Source organism: Urocitellus parryii, chromosome 5 (genome assembly GCF_045843805.1).
Source record: "Urocitellus parryii isolate mUroPar1 chromosome 5, mUroPar1.hap1, whole genome shotgun sequence".
Lineage (NCBI taxonomy): Eukaryota > Metazoa > Chordata > Mammalia > Rodentia > Sciuridae > Urocitellus > Urocitellus parryii.
Window position 1 is genome coordinate 21,854,349 of NC_135535.1, and position 17,307 is coordinate 21,871,655.

The following is a 17,307-nucleotide window of genomic DNA, read 5'->3' on the forward strand; positions in this document are numbered from 1 at the left end:
GTAGATAATCTCGAGGTGATTTAAAGTATACAGGAGGATGTGCATTGGTAATATGCAAATACTATGCCATTTTATATAAGGGACTTGAGCACCTGTGGGTCTAGGTGTAAGGGGCTCCTGGAAACCATCTCCCCCATACCAAGGGGAGCTGTACTATGATCACCAACCAAGGAAATGGACCTGTCCATTTGAGAAAGATTTTCAACAAGAGTTGAAAAAAAAAAAAACCTTAAATTTGGTGTGCACCCTGTTTCCAGGTCCTCACAAGTTAGTAAAAAACTCACTGCAGCTTCCGCTAGGACCTTTTACTGTCGAAAACTGGGGAGAGGTCGAAATCTGGCACCCCTCTCTCCTGTTCACCCTTTCCACACATCCTTGCCAGGTAACAGAATTATGACTGTGCCCTTCTGCCCTAGCAGGCCAGTCCTCTAGATGGGTGTGAAAGTCAGCCATCTTAGACAGTGGTTCCATGAGGACAAGCGACCATAGGCCACAGTGTGTGGTCCCCGTGGAAAACCTGGACTGTTACAAGAAAGCAAGTCATGGCAGTGAGCAGAGATAGCTTCTGTGCTTTGGATGAGGGGTGACATTAAACCTTAACAAATACTCTTTCAGAAGTACAGCTGAAGAACTTGTGATGGCGCATGAAACCCACTCATGGGATCATGTAACATGAAAAGCAATCAGGGAGCTGCACGTAAACTATGATTCTAATTTTGTCTTTAAATATAAATTACATATATATACACAAATATTTATATAATGCATAAAAGCAAGATATCAAATAGAAAATACACCAAAAATAAAATACACTTCTTAAAATATAAGAAAATAAATAAATATAGATTATTTATATATATATATAAAATATTCACATAGTGTGTAAAAGTAAAATATGAAAAGAAAATATGCTCTATATATTGGATAGTTGTTTGCAGTGACTATATCCCAATAGTGGAATTTTACAGGTGCATTCAATTTTCTTTATTTTCAGTATTGTTCACATGTATCCATATTATAAATTCATGACTCTTTTGTTAGATGAAATTAGCTCTAAAGAATGTATCTGCATGTTAGCCAGTACTGGCCCAGATAGGCATCTTAGCAGAATTCCTAATATTTATTTCTGAATACTGAAGACCTATGATTGGGCAACATTTATTTCTATAAACCTTCAAGATCAGTTTCTGGAAAGTACTTGAGAGAAATAACTATATAGGTAGAGCTAAAGAGATGTCAATGGATTCTGTGAATATGCCCAGAATGTTCTCAAAGTTATTTTTGCCTTAGGACGTGGGTGAAGCAAGTTGTAGATGAGGCTTACCCCAGCTCTCAAAAACCAAGAAGTGCAAGCAAAATAAAGCCCGAAGAGAAGCGGGGCTCTTTCTGGAGACCTCTCTGGGGACCCCGACAGAAAACACTTGCCTGTCTCTAGGCCACCCTGGTGTTGCTGGCATTCACTCAGCGGGTCTGCTTGGGGGGGAAAGAGAGAAGGAAGGAATCGGCTCTGGCCATCCACCTTCACCCTTGTCCTACACTTAGGAAACAAGTCCCCTAGGAACCTACCAGGCAACTCCAGCTGCTCCTTCAACCAATCCAACATCGTTGGCCCTAGACCTGCCCGAGAGACTTGAGCCCTCAAGATGTTCATCACCTGGGGAGTCAGACCGTGCCCAATGAGGAGGACTCCTCACTTAGCCTCAGGGGACAGGAAAGGGGACCTGTAGGAACTGCTGCCAAGGGGAGTGTTCAGGTAAAGGTGGAAGATAGGAAAAGGCAGTCACCAAGAGCAAAAGCCATTTTTCAAGAGACAAAGTGCTTGGCAATTTGGAATAGCCTTTCAGGGTGACAGTTGGAATGAGGTCATTTTCTGAGACACTAGCTAATGGATGGGTGAGTCCCGTGGTCTGGCCTTTGGGTAACGCGCTGCTTTTCAACCTGCCATCAGCCATGCATGCACGCCTCTCTAAGCTAGTCAGAGGTTGACTGACAGGCAGCAGTTCCTCATCAGAGCGTCTTGGAGCTCCCAGAGGGAAAGGGGACCAAAAGGTCCCCAGGACCAGACCTACCTCTTAATGTCACCACCTTCCTCTGTGACAGGGACTTTGCTTGTAGTCTTGGATACAGTGGTGTAACAGACTTCCCTCGGCTCATGACACCCCAGGATGGGCTCCCAGCTGAAGACACAGCCCTTTCCTTGAATATGTCAGGGTCTGCACCTCTTCCTGGGGTGGGGGATTGAGCCTCTGCCGACCTCAGGAAGTTCCCCTGCCGATCCTGCACACTGAAAGATGCCAGGGATAGGCCTGTAGCTTCTGAGGCTCTGGAACTAACACACGTGTTCCTTCAATTCCAGTCTCAAAAATGTGGCTGTTGGTTCTTTAAAGCTAGTGGACAGTGCTGTAGAGAGCTCAGAATGGTCCCCTGGTGAAGAGCAGCCTCAGAGCCTGGGCCAGGAGGGCCCCTCACCCTGTGGGGTCCCGCTCCTCTCTGCTCGATTCCTTTTTTTCTCATATTCACCAGATGATGTCGAGAGCCTTGAGACCGTGTCTGATGTACCTTGTCAGCCTTTGGGACGGTGATGGGCTAAACAAAGTAAGCCCCGGAATAAATGTTGAAGTGAACACATGGACACTTCCGTCCCACACACGACCCAAGGCAGCCTCCATGAATAGATAAGGATAAAATGTACATACATACAAATCCAAATTAGGGAAAACACAGACCAAAAGAAGATCCTCACCGAAAGTTCTAGAACAGTTCTAGCACCAGTAGGCAGCACGCAGGGTTCTGTGTGTAATTATTAGAGCCAAGCCACAGATTTGGCTCTGAGCTTCTAGGAAGTCAAAGCAAATATGGAAATATAGTAATTACATGCTTCCTATTTATCTGAAAGGAAAGTATGCCCCTTACTCTCAGAAAACATCTCTTCAATGAAACTTAGATCTGAAAGAACTTTTCCCCCATGTCCAATGAGGGGGTCTTTATGCTAGTGTCTGCGCCACATTCATACAGTGAATCTGGAACACACAAGATGGTTCTTGGTGGGGGGGGGTGTCCCCCAATGAATGTAGGGGCAGGACACAAGCAGATTTATTGAAGCTGTGAAGGCAGGACACCCCGTGGCACAACATGGGCTGTCTCAAGTCAGACCTGGTGTGACTCCTGGCTCCACCACTAAGCAGCTGTGTGAACGTGACCAAGTTAATCAATCACAGTGATCCTGAGTGTCTCACATGAGAAAGGGGGATGATCATTCCTCTTTTGTAAGGCATTGTGAGGGTTCGAGAGTCCACAGAAGACAGGCAGCATTGTGCTTGGGATGTAGTAAGCAGTCTCATGCAGCAGTTGCTAAGCTGTTGCTACTGCTGCTTCATCATCAGTATGGAGGAAATAAAGTATAATTCAAGTTCATAGGCAACAGGGCCTGGTGCAGAAACCCGACCTCACACAGCTACAAGAGCAGACTGACTGTATGTCCACAGGTAAAGGTCCAATAACAACCTTTTTCAGTTGGACCTGACAGAGTTGGACTGTAGGAAGTTCAGCCCGTCACTCTGTACTTGGAGTAGAAATTTGGGGACTGCAGGTTAAAGGAAGAGTTGGGTATTTTAAAACTCAGCTGAGCAGGTGTTAAAATTGATATCCAATGTGAAAACTGAAAAGAGTCTAAACAAGATTCATGGCCAAGTGTGTGGCCAGCCAGCTGGTACATGGAGGTGCGCCATGCTAACACCTGCAAACAGGATCTCACTGGAAGACAGTTTGCAGCAAACGAAGAAAGATGCACTTAGAACCCCAAGGTGAAGCATGAAGAATGAAAAAGATTATTGTGCACTCAAAGATTTTCTCTTGTTTTTAATTGTCATCAAAATGAAAAACAAAATGGAAAATTATTTGTTGTTACTGTAAGAATTAAAAACAAAGTTCAAAACATACAAAGAAGTATAAAGAAAAGTATCCATGGTGTGGATGTGGTTCAGTGGTAAACCACTTGCCTCACACATATCAGGCCCTACGTTCAGTCCCCAGCACTGCAGTAAAAAAGGAGAGAGAGAGAAATCGTCCACAGCCTTAACACTCACTGATCACTACTAGTCATGTTTTAATATATATCCCTGTTTTCAATGCACATAATGGAGACCATCTGTATTTTAGCATATACATATATATATTTTATATAGTCTTTCAACCAGTTTTTTAAATGACTCAATTTTCTTTTTAAATGGCTACCTAGTATTCTCCTGCATGAATCTATGTAGTATTCATATTCAGTCCCCTGAAAATTTTATACATCGTAATGAGTATTCATACACATGTTCCTTTAAACCCATGCGCCTAAAGATTTTCAAAGTAAGAAACAGAAAAAAAAATCCTAGTGATGCACCAGTTAATATAAATTAATGGCCTGTGTGCCAGAACTCTCCCTGCAGGACACATTGCCACAGTCTATGATACAGTTTTTCTAACACCAAATTGATGAATGTGCCAGGCACAGCTTCAGTGACTCGGATACAGGACAGTGAAGGACGTCTCTCGGCCCCTCCACAAGCCTCTTTTGGAACTGAGGAGAGACTTCCTGGATCCTCCCTTGAGCACTTCCTGGATGCTATACATTAGGCACAGGCCAGGCACCAGGGACACTTGGAAGGTGCTCAGTAAATATTCTGATGATGTTAAGCTGTAGCCTGGCTACCTCGAGGAGCCCTCAGTAAATATAAGTAGCTTACATGTCCCCAGTGTGCATCCCTGGATAACTATTAGGATCCATTTTTAAGATACGATGCCTTTTTAAGTCTCTCTGCTGTAGCAGTTCTTAAGCCACAGATTTAAAATCCCTGGGCAACAGGAGAAGGAAAAGAAGAAGGGATTTTTATGTGCCCTGGCCCCAGCTGGAAGTTGCTCCCCGATGAAGTGGGATTCCTGCCTTTATCCTAAATCGCAAGACACCATTTGCCAGGAGGCAGCCTCTCAACTGATCCTCCCATGAGATCCAGCCAATGAAAGGATCATCCAGGAGCTTCAATATTTCTTTTTTTTTTTTTTAAGTTTACAGAAGTCTCTTATTTTATCTCAAGTGTAGCTCTAAGTGGTCAAGAGCGCAACCTACTAGAACACCTGGATCCAAATCCCAGCTCGTCCAGATGCTGGCTTCAGGAGCAAGTTCTTTATTTATCTCACGTGCAAAACAGGAACAATGGACCTACAGCGTGGAGATATCATTAGGCCTAAATGCCATAGTCCATGTAGAACACTTAGCACAATGCAGGGCACACAGGAAGTGAGAAATGCTAGTGGTATTGTTATTAGGTTTCACATTGTTATTAGTGAGGTGGGTATTGCAAATGGCATTATTGCATCTGTTATTATCCCCATTTTGAGAAAAGAAAACCGAGGCTTGGAGTATGCTGGTTCTAGTAATCACCAAATACACACACATGTGAGCATATTGCACATGCTGCCTTGTTTCATTGGTGATCCAGGGTAGAAAACACTCAAGGCCATGATAAATGTGTCTCAAGAGACTCATGCTGGGCCGGGGTTGTAGCTCAGAGGCAGAGCACATGCCTCTCATGCATGAGGTACTGGGTTCAACCCTCAACACTACATAAAAATAAATAAATAAAGATATTGTGTACATCTACAACTATATATATATATATATATATATATATATATATAATAGAGAGAGATTTATATATATATATATATATATATATATATATATATATAGAGAGAGAGAGAGAGAGAGAGAGAGAGAGAGAGAGAGAGAGAGACTGACTCATGCTTCAAAGGTCAAAGTGAGTAACTATCTTCCAGTAAGCTACATACCACAGAAGGAGCCGTGGATGGCCACCCGTGGGGTTACAGCATTTGAGAGATGTGAGATTATGAATGTAAAGCTGAATGAGTTTGAATTCATGCCCAGATAGGGATAACTAGAGATGAGAGTATGCTTGTGCTGACTTAAAAGGATGCTGCAGCTCTGTGGTTTGAACTAGCGCATGTGAACGGACACCTTAGTGCTCACTGTGACCCCTGTGACCTGCACAGACCTCAGCTTCTCCGCAGCCAGAGCTGGGGGCAGGGGCTCCAGAATTGACCTCTTGAGCCAAGGACTATTCATCACAGCTTAGCTTTTGGTTCCTCTTTGTGCTGCCTGAACCAGGGTCCGGTCAGCCACCTTTAGCTTTGGAGGGTGTCCAGGTATGGATTGTGTGACAAACCACCCCAAAATGTTGTGGCATAAAACTTTACTACACTCACAATTCTCTAAGTCAGGAATCTAGGCTAGGCCCAGAAGTTCTGCTCTGCTCTGCTGGAGAACATCTGGGGACTCAGCTGGGCCAGCTCAGATGGCTGGAGACTCTGGGGCAGCTCAACCCGGGCCATCTGCCTGGGGCCTTGGGTCTCACCATGTGCCGGCTGCTGCATGGCTACTTCACGCCTGCATCTGGGGCCTGTACTGGGATGGCTGGAACTGCTGATACCCTCCAGGAAGCCTCTGAGCATGGTGACCTCAGGGCAGTCTGACTTTTACACAGAACTGGTTCCCCCAGAGTCCCAGGCAGAAGCTGAAAGATTCCTCATGATCTGCAGCCAACAGGATTACAATTATACTATTAATATAATTAACATTAATGTAATTAATATTATAGCCTTAATGTATAATTAAATCCTATTACAATATCATTTTCAGCCTCTGTCCCAATAGAGTGTCCTGCTCTCATGATAACAACTCCCCTCCCACCTTATGTGGTGGGAATGTCAACAGGAGAGGGAGGAATGACCCTGAAAATGGGCTCCCTCCCCTGTTTGAATGCACATCCTCAGGTAGCTGTAGCTCAGTGATAAAACACCTCCTAGCATGTGCAAGGTCCTGGGTTTTACCCCTAGTAATGAAAAAAAAAAAAAGATTATGTGTCCTCAGGTTCTGTCTGATGAGCACCTGTTCCCACAAGGACCCCAGTATGTTGGTATGTTGGGACAGTCCGGACAGGTAGTGTGGCCCTCCGCAGGCTGGTCTCCATGCCCATGGGCCTCCTTGACATCTGGCATCCATATTTCAGACACTAAGCTGCAGAAAAGACAAGGAGGGTAGCAATGTCCAACTCTTCTCTATACATAACCATAAAAGAACATTATGAAACTCTAAAATGAAAAGAAAGCAAAATGTGAAAGAGAATGCAGGCCAGACCAGGACAGGCCATGTGGGGCTGCTGATTTGGCAGAAACCCTTCCCCACTCCGGCCTCTGGATCTTATTTGACCAGTTTCCTAATACCAAGAAATATTTTTTTTTAAAAAAAGGGCAGAACTTCTAACCCATTATTTACAAAACCTTTTGGCTTCCCATAATAGTCATGTGAAAATTCTCACTTGCTCAAATGAGCAGTTTGACTTTCATTTGGAGACACTGGTGCTTTAAGCAGATCTCACTTTCCGGAACTTGTTGTAGGCTAATGGTAAAAGAATTCACACTCTGGAAGCCCCACTGGTCTGACATGGAAAGGCTCATGGTGTGGGGTCCAGTGACCCCACCTTTCCCTTAGTCCAGTTTCCCACTCAGACCATGAGAGTCTGTGGTATCCCCCAACAAATGGACAAGGCCATCTTCTCCAGCCGTGGTGAACAGAAATGGTGTGACTTCACCCTGACACTGGAGGAATCAAAGGCCGGTCCACCTTCCCAAGGGACCACACGGACCACGGACACTAAGAGTCAGAGCTGATGGTGCTGTGGGTGCAGTGTAGGCAGTGGAAAGGGCCCAGCCTTCTCCACAGTGAGGGTCAGAGCTGTCTCCCAGCCTCCTCCACTGTTGTTTATTGGTGTGTTACTAATTTACTAGTCTGACTCACCCCTGGAGCAAATAGGGCTCTCCATTCCATCGCAGGGACGAGAGGGGCTTGCCATACAGGGTGCAGTATCTCCAGCAGCAAACATCTTTCTTGTAGGGCTGTTAGTTCCTAACAAGTAGCTCAAAGATGACCGATACATCCTCTATCAAACCCACGGCATGTTCTCACTTGATTTTAAATCCAGAAAAATTCATCTGGCATTGACCTGAAATAGAATCAGTCCAGAACCCATGGGCCTCTCCCATGTGCCCTCAGAAGGCCATCCTATATTTCCATGTCCATCCTCACCAGTGGGAACAGTCCCCAACACTTCTTCTAAAACATGGAAGTTGGGCCCCCAGTATGCCTGGTGAAGGCGGAGGTGGACAGGAATGCAGAGGGCACAGTTGCAATATCAGCAGAAGCAGAATGCTATTTCTGCGATTTTGAGAAGCCATGAAGAGACATTGTAGGATCGTTTATAGAATGGAAACTTGAGACAGATGGCACCTGCTATCAGTGGTGCAGAGACTTTAAGAACACTTTTTGTGACCAGTATGTACCCACTTCTCTGATTCACTGTGACCTCAGGGTGTTGTGGGAACCCTGCTTCTTTGGGGCCAGACAATGTCATGTCTCCAGAGAAGACAGGGGGACGCTGCACTTTTGAGAGAAGGCAGAAATCACAGCTACGAATGGAGAGGTGCAGAGAAGAAAGACAGAAATCATCTTGAGAGAAGAATGGAAAGTCCAAAGCAAAGAACCTTCCACCCAGGCGCAGCTTGGTGTGGCATTCTGACCCGACAGAATCTCCTGTCTCTTGCTGATTTGATGATAAAATATAGAGTGGACCCACGGGGAGAGCAAAAGCCTCAAGAAATAGATGGGTAATTGGCTCCGTTTGAGCACTGTTTGCATGCTCGCTGCTGCAACTGTGAGGCTCCACACCAGCATGACTAATGCCTCTCCCCTCAGCCTAAATTAGATTTTGATTGTGTTTCGTAGATGTTCACTGAATCACAGATGTTTGAGGTAAAAGGATCCAAACTTCTCAGGAACACCTCCCGTGGAGTGTGTGGGATCGTCCTCACAGACATGGCTGAAATGCCACAGTAACTCCTTCCCTTCCAAGTCCTGGGAGCAGACCTGCTGCCCCTGAGGGAGCTCCTTATGGAGTGGGCTCCTGGGACCAGTGAGCTGCATGTAGGCCTTGTTTTCCAGGGGTTAATCTACAAGCCCGCTCCTTAGCGTGGCTGTGAACAAGAGTGCCTCCTTGGTGACTGATGCCTGTGCAGACACTAAATGGGACCTGAGTGTCCAGTTCCTCATAGATCTCCACTGAATCCCTGCAGCCTCTGGTGGAGTAGCTCAAGGCGATGGCTAGTTCACCTCCATGGTGTTCCTCAGCCACTTTCTGGTTTGTAGTGCACCCATAGTAAATGCTTTCTCCTTGTTCTTACAGAATTTAGCCTACGAAATCATCCTAACACTTGGACAGGCATTTGAAGTCGCTTACCAACTAGCACTACAAGCAAGAAAAGGGGGCCATTCCTCCACGCTTCCAGAAAGCTTTGAAAACAAACCCTCCAAGCCCATCCCCAAGCCCCGAGTTAGCATTCGAAAGTCAGTGGTAAGTAGAAGATAGAGGCATTCTAGAAACCTCCAGAGGGAGGGAAAGGGAGCTGTGTGGTGCGGGTGGGTGCCACTTAGAATTCAGGGCTTGCCCTTCCCGGTCCTTTCCCTGGGCCATTTCCGGGCTGGTGATCAGCATAGTCTCAGCCTGGTTCCTTCAACTTCTTGAAGGACCTTCTCCCTGAACCTGGAGACTCCAGAGAAAATTCCACTTCCTCCGTCCCCTGCAATAGCAGCAAGAGGGAGGGTACTGGCTGCCCAGCTGCTGTCCATGGTGAAGATTACCTGAAGGTCCAGGAAAGCTTGAGGACAGTGTTCCCATGGCCTCAGCTGCCATCCTATCAGGGGACAAGGCCTCCCACCAGCCCCTGGCCTCCAGAGAGATTTGCAGAGGTTGACAGTGAGCTGCCTCTGGTATCCAGCAGGGGGAAGCTAGATGCTCGAGCATCTCTTTTGAGAAGTGCAGGTCGTGGTCCTGGGCACCTTCCCTCCAGCAACTGAGGCTTCCTGCAGTGAGGCAGCTGCTCAGAAGGTGCCGCCCCCTCCTCATCATCTGCCTTCCTCCAGGATTCCTCCCCTTCCCTCCCACAGGCTCTGCAGACATCCTGTCCCGGCAGGCTCACATGACTTCATAGCAGTCTCCTCTGGTAGTAGCAACACCCCAAAGCTGGAAGGTTCCCAACAGCCTCCCATCTGCTTTCTGCTCCGGCTGCCGTCCTGCATCCTAAGAACCCCGGACTTGTATGGGGGAGGCCCCCAGAATGCATTGCCCTCTCACCCCTGAGTCCTTCCTCTGTAACCCTCCTCTTCCCACCAGCTCCCATCCCCAGGGTGAGGGGGGGAAGCACAGACATTTTTAATGCTTGCAGAGAAACACCTCCCTTGGTGACTGCGTGGCTTCCTGTTTACAACCTTCTTTTTGGCCCCACTCCTTGGCAACTTCAGCATCCATGGGTATGATCTCTCCAGTGCCTGGCCTCGCTATTCTCTCATCATAGTTTTCTTCCGGATCTTTCCCTCCACCCCAGCCATTCACCAGCCCATCACTCATGACTGTCAGCACCAGTAACTGCACCTTCTCTGAAAAATTTTTACTTCAAACACCACATTTCAACTCCCTGGTCCTCTGGCCTCAGCAACCCAAGCTCCCACTTCTCTCTTCAGCCCTGACCCACTCCCAGAACTCTAGACCTACTGTGTGTTCAGTTTCTTCTTGAATATTTGGTGTTCAACAGACATCTGAAACTTGGTATGTCTACAACAAAATGCTTGATTTTGCCCTCAGAAATGCTCCTCTTCATCTTCCCAGCTCAGTAAAGGGCACAGCCGTTCACCATGCTGCTCAACCCAAAAATCTACCAGCCACCTCTACTGCTCTTCTCTGCCCCCTCTACCTCCAATCCAGGGCAAGGGCCATTTGTTCCACCCCTGGAACACCTCAGTCTGCATACTCCTCCCTACTTCCTCTGCTATTCTTTTAGTCCAAGTGCCACCAACTCTCATGAAAATGACACCACAGACCTCCAAACCAATTCCCTTCCTGCATACCTAATGCCTCACCCGTACCTAATGCTCCAAACACCCATACCTAATGCCTCACCATTACCCCTTGGCCCTCAGGCCTTCCAGTTCCTCAAATATATATATATATATATATATATATATAATGCATGCCCCACCTGATGCCTTTGTGCCACCTGTTCCCTCCACCTGGAAGATCATCCTCCCAATTTCTGCACAGAGGGTTCCATCTTGTCCTTCAGGTCTCAGTTACATGAAGAGGCTTTTCCTGACCGCCTCATCTGAGGTAGCCACACTCAAGCACATGGCCTGCTTTCAATTATGTAGAATTTACTAATGAGATAGTTTATTGATCACTTGTTTATTGCCCATCTTCCTCCACAAGAATGAATATATTTTAGGCATACAGGGATCTCATAGGTGTTGTCACGCTCATGGAGTATCTGGATAAAGAAATTAGGAACTGGGGATAGACTTAGCAAGTGAAACTTTTGAGAATAATTAGGCTGAGAAGTGTCCAGGAACGCACTGAATGTTTGGGGGATCATCTCAGACACATTTCTTCTCATGTAGGCTGGATACACTTGTTCACGGCTGGTACCCCTCTCCAACTTTATCATGGTCCCCAAAGACTTCCTCCAGAAGAGCACAAAGGGTTGACAGCATTACAGACTCATAGAATATTCATTTAGATGCCAGGAAATAAGAAAATATAGTGTGAATCTGTGATGCTTTCCCTTGCACAGGATCCGTGCCCCACAGCTGCCGTCAGTATTCCGTCTCCTGCAGCTCCAGTCCTTTGTTAGGAAATATGCACGGATCCCTAAGGATATGTGATATCCTCCCACACCTTGTGGACACACAGTCAAAACACAGTAAAGGGTAGTCAATAGGGACAGATCCTGCAGACCTGGACAGGCTGTGAAGCTCACAACCAGAGACATGGAGGAGGCCTCCTGAAGCTCCCTGCCCAATGTTCTGGAGCAGGGGCCAGGGCAGGGCAGACTGGAAATGCCAAAGGCCAGTCCCAGAAGAACTCACCCCAGCCCTTCCTCAGAGTTTGCAGTTCAAACTTTACCTTGGGATTGACCTGTTTGACTCGGTGCACTGGGACTCCTCCATCTTAGAGCAGGGTTGGGTTCAGATCAAGGCTCAGCCTGACAGGACCCCGCTGACCTCCTCACCCCCAGCTGTCCCTCCTGTCTCCCACTGTGCAAACTGCCGCTTTCCCACACCTCTGGGTCTTGCATGCTGTTCTATCTCCCTGAATGCCTGGCCTCCCGCCTGGGGAAGGCAGACTCCCACTGGTCTTGCATCTGGCCTCCAACACTGCCTCATTCTCCTACCAGTAATTATTCAATAATTCATTGTGTGCCTATGTGGATGGGTTTCCCAAGTTTGGGGATGGAGGTGGGGGTAACGAACAACAGAGACAAAATCCCCGCCCTCCTGGGCTTGCGCTGTCCTGGAGGCTGAGCAGATGGACATCTTACGGGGAATAAGGCAGAAGAGGAGAGCAGGAAAGTTGGGGTGCTCTTTTGCATGGGGCCAACAGGTAGGACTTCTAAGTGGCCTGAGAGCCAAGACCCGAATGATCTTGGGGGTGCAGCAGACAGGTATCTAGGGGAGAGCAACCAAGAGGAGAGAGGCCTGGGCTGGGGTGGCGCGAGGCAGGGCTAGAGGCAGGGCTAGAAGGACTTGGGGTGTGTTCCGCGACGGGGCGCACTGAAGGGTAGGAGGGGGAGTGGCATGGCCTTCCTCACCTCCTCCGGGAAGTCTCCTAGCCTCCCTCTGCCCTTCACAGCTCACTGCCCGGGAGAGGAGCCCTGTTTCTGTCCACCCTCGCGGGCCAGGCCGGGTCTCACCGCCGTCCCCCTGGCAGGGCCTGCGAAGGTCGAGCCCCCGGGGGTCCCGGTGGAAGCGCGGGGCGCGGGCCGAGGTGGGGGCAGCGACGGCCGCGCACGCGCCCAGCACAGCGCCGGATAACGGGCATCAGCCTTTCTGTTTTAAAGCAGATCGACCCGTCTGAGCAAAAGACTCTGGCCAATCTGCCGTGGATTGTGGAGCCGGGGCAGGAAGCCAAGAGGGGCATTAATACCAAGTATGAAACCACGATTTTCTGATACCCGCCGCCCTCGCGTCCTCGCGGTGCCTTGCTCGCCCGCAGCCCGGAGCAGGCTTTCCTTCGCGCCCCGTTCCCAGCCCGGGAGGAAGACTGCTCCGCTCGCGTGGCCTGGTCCCGGGCGGAAGGCCGCCGGCCGTTCCTGGGGAGTCCTTTCTGCACCCGTGACGGAAAACGCCACCCGGACTCCCCGGCGCAGCCCCCGAGAGGCGCGAGTCGAGGTGGGTGCCCCGGGGCCCGCCGCCTCGAGCGTTTCCAGTGACTCGCCCCAGCACCGGCTTGGCTTTGGTGGGGGTTGACACCTTTTTTTAAAAACAGTAAAGGGGATCTCTAATACTGCCTAGAAGTATCACAATCCTGGGTTTAGATTTCACTGTCAGCGGTTTTAAAGGTAAAATCAGAACCGAACCCCCCTGTATCGCATCTGTAAAATCATCACATCACTGAGGATCGTTTAATGCAAAAGGACAAAAAAAAAAAAAAAAAAAAAGTGATTGCCAGGAAATTCTGTTTCTCAGTTTCTATATTTGTGGATTTTATATGTAATCAACTATGTCAGATAATGAAAACCTTTAAATCTAATGATTGATTCAAAGTTTAACAATGATTTAAAACAGAGAAATTTATTATGCACAGAAAAATGTGTCTTGTATTAAATATTTTTATTAAAAGAATGTTTCATTAATGCATTGATAAGAAAACTAGGTTAGTTGTGCGGGATGTTTCTGGTTTCATTTCAAGTAACTAAATTTCTACTACCACGAGGACTGGCTCATTATGGAGAAATCCTGATGCTGTCCACCGAGTAGGAGATGCGGCGGGCAGACTGGCATTGACCAGAAGTGCTGAACAGCACGGGCCTGCAAAGATTGTTTTGTTTTGTTTTTTTTTAATCTTCACAGTGTTTTAAAGAACATGTTTAAAATAATAATAATAATCTAGGGCTCCTGCTGTCAAGATTTCTGTCCTGGAAAACTTGTTTGAGAAAGGTGTTAATAAAATTCTATTGCAAAAATTTTTTTCTAGAAAATATAAATACATTTAAAAAAAGAAATTCCAAAGTAATACAACTTTTCTTGAAACAGACAAAAAAATAATGTTTGCTTACTATTTGATTAAATAAAATTTACTTACATTTCTTTAAGGTATTTTAATTTTTTTAATGTCTCTGTGGAGTATTTGTATGATACCATAATGTATATTTATGTAGAATCAAATTATATAAACAGTACCAATATCATTATAGAAAAATAACATTTTAATGTATATTGTTCTAACAAATCACATTGTGAATCATTTTGAAGTTCATTATAGAGATATTGATAAATTGTGGAATTGTCTTAATGTTTTTTTAATTAACCAATATTATTTTAAACCTGAAATTATCAGTTACATTCATCAGTTGGTGAGTTTTGAAAAAAGAATAACTAAATTTTATTTCAAACTGACAAATGTATATGGTTTTAGTTCAGTGTTAAAAGAATTTTAATACAATATTAAATTACTTGAACTGAACAGTTCCTTGTATATATTTTGCCTATTCACTGTTGATATGTACGTAGAAAATCGAGAGTAAAATAACACTAAAATATGGTACCAAAAGGAAATTGTATAGGAGCAAAGTAAACAGTAGCTTTGCTAAAACAGAAGCATATGAAGCGTATGTGTAAATAAGTTTGGGCTTCCAGTTATAAATTTTGTAATTTTTGTCATTATTTATATCCTATTAAAAAAAAAAAAAGAAAAGCACACAAAATAAAACAGAAGTTGTACAGCCACTGGTGCTTGGCATCCTTCTGTGAGCACCTCCCCACCCCACCCCCCCCAAGCAGGCCAGGCCCCTCGCACCCACAGCTAAAGGGTTTCTTTCAATTGGCAAAATGGCTGAGAAAGTCTGCTCATTGCCAAGTTCAACCAGTCTGAGAAAGAAACACTGGCCTTTGAGGTCTGAATTTCAGCCAAACGCCTCCATTCACTTTGTTTAAATATTAAAGTAGATTGTAAGGGAAGTGACTAACACAGACCCCCCCCCCACCCTGGATCACTTCCATATTACACACAGGGGGTAAAATTGGAAAAACATCACACTTGGATTTCGTTTTTCCTACAACACATGTGCCAGCTGTAAGGCGAGTGACGGGCCACGCTAGAGCCATATTGGATTCTGTGGTCAGTGGTTCACATGCCATATCCTGTGACCTTCAGGGGGCTTATCTCCCCACTGCCTGGTCCAAGTCTCTTCTTACCCTCCAAAATCCACACCACCGCAACCTCAGAGCGCTTCCCATCTGGCATGCAGAGACGTAGAGGCCCCAGGGCTTTGAACCCCAACAGTTAAAGCAATCCTAGGCGGGAGAGAGTGGCCCAGAGAAAAGCAGCCTTCCTGCAGGAGGCTTTCCCTGGGCTAGGCCCCTTTTTTTCTTTGTTGGCCAAGAATCCATTAATCCCGTTTATTATCTCTGTATATCAGCGGAGGGTTGTAACCTCATGAGCCTCACGGAAGCACATGGCACACTGTGGTGGGGATAACCGACCAAGCTGACTACCACACAGGTGTTGGCAGAATGTAGGAAACCCCTGGGGTGGGACAGCATCGCTGGGCTGATAGCAACCCGAGGGGGTATCAGAAAGGAGATTATATGGCAGGGCTGCCTTCCAGGTGGGGGACAGGGACAAGCTACAGTGACCCTCAGAGGGGAAGCCAGGGATCAAAAGACCCTGAACTCACTCTCCACCCTTCACCCTGCATGACATGAATCGATAGGAAGATAGTCCACAAGAGCATCCCCATAGAACAAGGCAGAGCAGGGAAGCAGCAGAGAACACCTACCACCCAAAGAAGAAGGGATTGGCAGAGATGGTTTTCTTCAGGGAAAAATCTGACACTTTAATTACTGCAATAACCATGGGGTAAAAGGTAGACGGGGATCCTTGAATAATGCTAACATTATTCAAGAAAGGATTTGGATTCATCCTTTAAGAAAAGAAAAAGGACTCTAGTTCAATGACTACATTTAAATTTTTTTCTTATTAACCTGTATTCTATGATAAATTTGGGTGAATGAACCCTATGAAAACATGCCTAGTCAGTTCATTAATAAGTCATAGAAGTGATTTTTCTCAAGACACATCAGATTTTCTCAAGTTGGAATACTTGGGAATTGTGCCAGCACATCTCATGTTTAGATAAGATGGAGCAGAAGACAGGCTTAGATAAAAAGACATGTGCCAAATTCTCAAAAATCAATAAAAATTCACACTTGGACTGCAAGTAACACTGCTCCTATTTTGAAAAGAAATGAAAATTTGATAAGTGGTCTAGCCTCCAGAGAATTGGAATATAATGAAATCTGTACAGAATAAAGCCTTTTTTTTAAGACCTCATATTTTTAAGTTATCTTTTTATATAGGCTACTCAATGAGTATGTTTCTTATAAAAGCACTCTGGTGGTTTTAAACATGTTTTCTTAAAATATAAGTGGGTAGCCAGGCACGGTGGTGCATGCCTGTAATCCCAGAGGCTCCGGAGACTGAGGTAGGAGAATCAAAGCCAGCCTCAGCAAGGGCGAGGCACTAAGCAACTGAGTGAGACCCAGTTGCTAAATAAAATACAAGTGGGTCCAGCCGATGCAGGCCAGCAGTCTACCTGCAGCTGTACTGCATTTGGCTCCCGGCACCAGCCGCCCACACCCATTCACCACAGTCTGCTTCAGGGGATCTGCAGCCCAGCGTCTCCTGCCCCACTGGAGTCCTGCTTCCCAGAGCAGATAGACGCGTGCTGCGAGCTCGCTCAGGCCCCTTGCCCGATCCTCATGCGGCATACTGTGTGATTCCACCGGTGCTGGTGAGCTGGAACTTGCTGTGATTGAATTAATCTTTGATGCAACCAGAGAGTGCCAATTCCACTTAACTGTCTCCTGTCTTCATCTTGAGGCAATCTGCTTATTGAGAATCCGCTCGGTCTCAGCATGTGCCAAACCTTGGGTTGCTGCTGCTGACAGCCTAGCAGTCCAGACCCCACGACTATACTTCCTGCACTCGATGTGAGCCTCAAAGGGAATCATGGCTGCAAAAGTATTTGCCATCAAGACAGTTTTTTTTTTTTTTTTTTTTTTTTTTTCCCCATCTCCAAAACCCCAGAGGCCTGTGTCTGTAAAAGTGCAGGGATGTTTAACTTCCCAAGAGCAGTTAGCGA

The 17,307-nt window shown here is 46.3% G+C and overlaps 1 protein-coding gene across 15 annotated transcripts in view; it reads left to right on the forward strand.

Annotated features, from left to right (window-relative positions):
- Anks1b (ankyrin repeat and sterile alpha motif domain containing 1B) overlaps window positions 1-13,113 on the forward strand; it is a 1,073,357-nt gene extending 1,060,244 nt beyond the window's left edge. For 8 of the 15 annotated variants that reach the window (XM_026398716.2, XM_026398739.2, XM_026398730.2 and 5 more), the window contains 2 exons: window positions 9,300-9,467; window positions 13,003-13,113. In XM_026398716.2, coding sequence (XP_026254501.2) covers window positions 9,300-9,467; window positions 13,003-13,113 — 279 coding nt within the window. Of the gene's footprint in view, window positions 1-9,299; window positions 9,468-12,986 lie in introns of all 15 variants that reach the window. The other 7 variants (XM_026398722.2, XM_026398748.2, XM_026398766.2 and 4 more) reach the window with 2 other exon arrangements.
- The last annotated feature ends 4,194 nt before the right edge of the window (window positions 13,114-17,307 follow it).